The sequence below is a fragment of the Spinacia oleracea genome, chromosome 2 (assembly GCF_020520425.1).
Source record: "Spinacia oleracea cultivar Varoflay chromosome 2, BTI_SOV_V1, whole genome shotgun sequence".
NCBI lineage: Eukaryota > Viridiplantae > Streptophyta > Magnoliopsida > Caryophyllales > Amaranthaceae > Spinacia > Spinacia oleracea.
The window spans coordinates 100,608,864-100,613,395 of record NC_079488.1 but is presented as its reverse complement, the minus strand read 5'-3'; the positions used below and the strand labels follow the sequence as shown (position 1 = coordinate 100,613,395).

The 4,532-nt window shown below is 32.9% G+C and overlaps 1 protein-coding gene across 1 annotated transcript; it reads right to left on the bottom strand.

The window, feature by feature from the left end:
* Positions 1–1,309: 1,309 nt before the first annotated feature.
* On the bottom strand, positions 1,310–2,537 carry LOC110788967 (cyclin-U2-1). The gene is made up of 2 exons (XM_021993606.2): positions 2,072–2,537; positions 1,310–1,953 (listed from the first exon to the last, which is right to left on the bottom strand). The coding sequence occupies exons 1-2, from the start codon at positions 2,461–2,463 to the stop codon at positions 1,689–1,691; spliced, it is 657 nt and encodes a 218-aa protein (XP_021849298.1). The 5' UTR covers positions 2,464–2,537; the 3' UTR covers positions 1,310–1,688.
* Positions 2,538–4,532: the final 1,995 nt, after the last annotated feature.

Sequence of the window (4,532 nt, the reverse complement as noted above, 5' to 3'; positions counted from 1 at the left end):
ATACATGGTAAGTAGACTAACATATAAGTTTATTTATCAAGATTTTACTCAATTCAAAATATGTTGTATTTGACTAACTCGGTTATGCTCGGGTCTTTTCGAAATTAGTCTTGAGTCATTCGGGTTTGGTTAATGTTGTTAGATCGTTCTACATACAAGTAAACGACTATATAATTTTTAACTTTGCATAGTAATATGCAAATTTGGTTCATTTCAATATTTTTTTTTACACAACTTTGAATTTATATTTTTTTCATATATCCTTTTTATTCTCATGTTTTCCTAATATCACAAGTCTTTTAGTTACTATTAAAATAATAAATTGTTTTAATAGTAGCAGTGCGTTGCACGGACCCTAAACTAGTAGGTAGCTATGAGCCTATGACCTATGAGGCGTTCCAACAACATACACGAATGGGTTTGACACACAAATGCAATGCAAGTAGTTATTTATGGTAGGTAGTCTTATGGTATGGTCCCATTTTATCAAGTGGCAAGGATGCCGTACTTTTCTCTTTTCTTCCCACCTCCTTTTCCCTTTCTTTTCATTATCTTCTTTTACATTAGCATTACATGTCATGGGGGATGTTAGCTAGATGTGTATTTAATTAATCTTAATACCATCAACAATACTTAAATTGTATGTTTAAGAAAAAGAAAGAAAGAAGGTACTACAAGATTGTATTATTGAGGTGTAGTTGTACAATAATAGCGATTAAGCTAACCGAGCTGTAAATTGGCTTGTGAAGTATGAAGTTGACAAGCTGACGTGGTCTTATGCCTAACTTGTTAAAAAGAGCTCATTGATTAGAGTAATCTTTTTTCCCCCTCGAAATACAAGAAACTCTCTAAATAAGTGATTTGTCCCTTAATATACTAGGACTGTAGTTGCTACTAATGTCATCGTACATTTTTCGAACCCGATTGATGATAATTTTTTTACTAGATAAATTTGTAATAGTTGTAAAGTACAAATTTTACGATGATTAATCACATCATAAATGGCATGACATATGAGTGTGCCCACACGCCGAAAACTCAACGATATGAATGATATTGGTATTCTTCTTTAATTAATTGACTCTTAAATTGTCCTATCATATCATAGACCACCTCCTTCCATTCTTAAATAACAATCCCTTTCACTTGAAATCAATTATTCTAGCCACTAAACTTGTCTTTACATAAAGTGATGTGATGTATTGTTAATTTGTGTTCATATTAAGTACGAGTAGTTTTTTTCGACAAGAGATATTAATCATAAAAAACTTAATCTTTAAAACGGCAAAAGTAACTAAGACAATCATCATATTTTCAAATCTCACTAATTATGTAATGATCAAAAAAAAGAACTCCGTACAAAATTATATTTAATTAACCAACCATAAAGGTTGTCATGGTAGAAATTTTCTGTTACTTGTACCTATTAGAAAGATCTCACTAAAAAACCCAAGTTGAGTTGACTCGTGAAGGGTCATTTCAACATCATCTAACCGTAAATGAAAAGGGGCATCATAATTGAGCCCTGTTCCAATGTACTCCATGTGTATCACTCCAACTCCAAGTGATCTTAACCTCTAATTCTTCGAGCAAATACAGAAAACACTAGTACTATATTCATTAAACTTACACAAAATATACAAAAACTATACATTATATTCCCCAAAAAATAATTAAAATTTTTAGGGTTATAAAGTAATACGAGCGATTTGACCAAATCTTTTATCAACACATTGGCTCAACTTGATTTCTTCAGCACATCGCAATGCCCTCTCAATGTGGTATCCTCCTCCAATGCTAACTTCTCTCTCTAAATGACAACAATACCCCTCAAAAACACTCACATTTACATGTAATTTAAATCCCATCATGAATAAAAAATCAACCTCTAATTTGTTCATTTCCTTTGTTGTCAATCCTCCTACTCTTGCAAAATATGAATTTCTGTAATTCCTGTTAACAAATAAACCAAAAATAAGCCCTTGTCAAAAAAAATTGATTTTAAAAATAAATAATTAGGGAAGAAGAAAAAAGAATGATAGAAGGGATTAGGATGAGTGAAATGACTTACATGTCCTCGACGTATTTGGATGCGACCATGATGGTAGTAATGAGGAGTCTATGTACATTGCTAGGACTAATCTTGAAACCGGGATAATTTTGGCATAATCTATCAATGTAAACATAGGCAACCACATAAACGGAGGGTCCGGCCTTTGTGTAACGGAATATCCGTTCCAAGAAGGATTCAATTGTCATATCCGGAGCTTCGTGGGCATCAAATACTCGGGTTTTTGCGTCTTTTGACAATATTACCCTTCTAGAACTACGACTTATCCTCTCGTTCCTCGCCATGTGTCTCTCTATCAAGGCCGCTAAGACTGATACCACTAAGGGCATATCCGGTTCATCTTGGTAGGAGTAAAGATCCGACCTTAATTTCCTTGGAGATATATTCAACATTGTAAAACAAATGACAATATTAGAATTAAAATTTGAGAGCTGAGGTTGGTTTTGGTTGGAATGAAAATGAAAGGGAGTGGTGAAGATGTATGAAGTATATATAGTGGGAAGGGACCATTATTTGGTCATGTACAATAACTTTAATTTTATTTTAATTTTTTGTTATATTATGGGAAGGTGGGTAGAAAGATAGTTAGAAATATTAAAAAAATGATAAAATGACACCCAAGAGAAAAGGCATAGTACAGACAAGGGTAGCTTAGGAAATTTGTATTTTAATGAAATATACAAATGTTAAGCATGAAAATCTTAATGAGGGGCCAAGAAAATCGTATAATATAAAGTTTGATCAAGGGGGTGAAAATGGACTCGCCGACAGTGTGCTTAAGGCCGTATTTGTGTTAATAGGTCCAAAACTAGTTGACTGCATTTAAACAAGGATTCTGCCTTGAGATTTCTGTCCCACCTTTTTTTATATTATTAATAGTAACAATATTATATCTGCCGTAATTTTAGTACGAGTACACGAAATCTAGTGGAGTATATGGCACACCTTGTAACTTCTCACATTTTCTCTTTATATTTGAGAAAAAGAATATGATAGGGAGTATCAATGTGCATTGTGCACCCAGATACTAATAATCTTCAGTAGAAATCTAGGATGTATCACTAGAGTGAAGGAGGGACTTTGTTCGCCCCAGTGAAATCACGCACAAGTCAACTTGCATCGACGCATGGTCACGTGGTACAATTTTTTAAGTCACTTACAAAGTACTATGTATATGGTTGAGCGAGAGGGTGCTACTTTTATTTTTTGTGCGCAGAATATTTCAATTGTTTCAACTTTGTTTGTACGCCTTCTTTACTTTAGAAAAAGGTTACTATCTTAAAAATACACCAATTTCGTATTTCCACCTTATGAAAATTTATTTTAAATTATTACCTAAAAGTTCCAAATTTTTATTATTTATTACCACTTTACATTTTTCTCATTTTAAATTTAAGATATCTCTTTCGTTTTTTAATCGTTTAAAGTGATTTAAAATTCATTATTTTCCTTTTTCTACGAAGTATAGGGATTTCATTGAGAACGACATTCAATCAATTAGTTTGATAATTCATGAATATTTTAAATTTTACAAATAATATTTAATTCGTTTTACCTTTTACAAAATGTTAAAAGAAAGATCCCTATGAAGTCCTTACACATAAATGAGAAAATGAGTTATGAAACACTTAAAATGATTAAGAAACGAAAGAGATATCTCAATTTTAAAATTAGAAACTGTAAAATCGTGGTAAACACAAAAAAAGTTGAATATTTAAGGTAGTAATTTAAAATAAAATAAAATAAAATAAAATGCACTAAATATAAAAGTGGTATATTTTATAAATACCAAAACATCCTTAAAAAATAATAATAATTAAAATTCATGTTTTTTTTTTAAAGGTAAGGAAAAGAACTTAGGATCCCCTTCGCACAAGGGTAAAACCTAAGTAATCACTGTTTACAATATCTTCTAATTTGGGGCTTGAGTTAGGGGAAATACAAATAGGTTCAATAATGAGGTGTCCTACATTAGCTATCCAATCTGCCGCTATATTTGCTTCCCGGAAAATATGCTTGATCTGAACTGAGTCAAAATGATGGAGAAGAGTCTTGTTGTCTTGGATTATGTTTTGAAGTTTCCGGGGGGGTTTCATGTACCTTTCAGAGAGTTGATGACAAGAAGGTTATCGCCTGCTATGTGGATGTCTTTAATACGTAGAATGATTGCCTCTTGAATGCCTTTATGCAAAGCTAGGGCTTCCGCCATATAAACTTGTGAATTGCCAAAATTGTAAGATTTGGCTGCAATTGTTTTCCCAGTACTGTTCCTGATGATGATTCCACCTGCTGCTGACGAAGATTTGCGTGACCCGTCGAAATTAAGCTTGAAGGCGCCCATAGGGGGCGGAAACCACCTTACTAAAATGGGTGGTGAAGTGGTTGGTTGGAAGGAGAAGAGTGAGTGGTAAAATGGGTACCTCTAAGTTGATGAGAGTCGATAAGAAGCCTGAACTTCCAT

What these genes read in the sequence shown, in the direction of transcription:
- LOC110788967 (XM_021993606.2), bottom strand. Translation starts at nt 2,463, where the DNA reads ATGTTGAATATATCTCCAAGGAAATTAAGGTCGGATCTTTACTCCTAC. An exon ending in TCCAAATACGTCGAGGACAT is followed by an intron (nt 1,954 to 2,071) that starts GTAAGTCATTTC and finishes ATTTGTTAACAG; the next exon opens with GAATTACAGAAATTCATATT.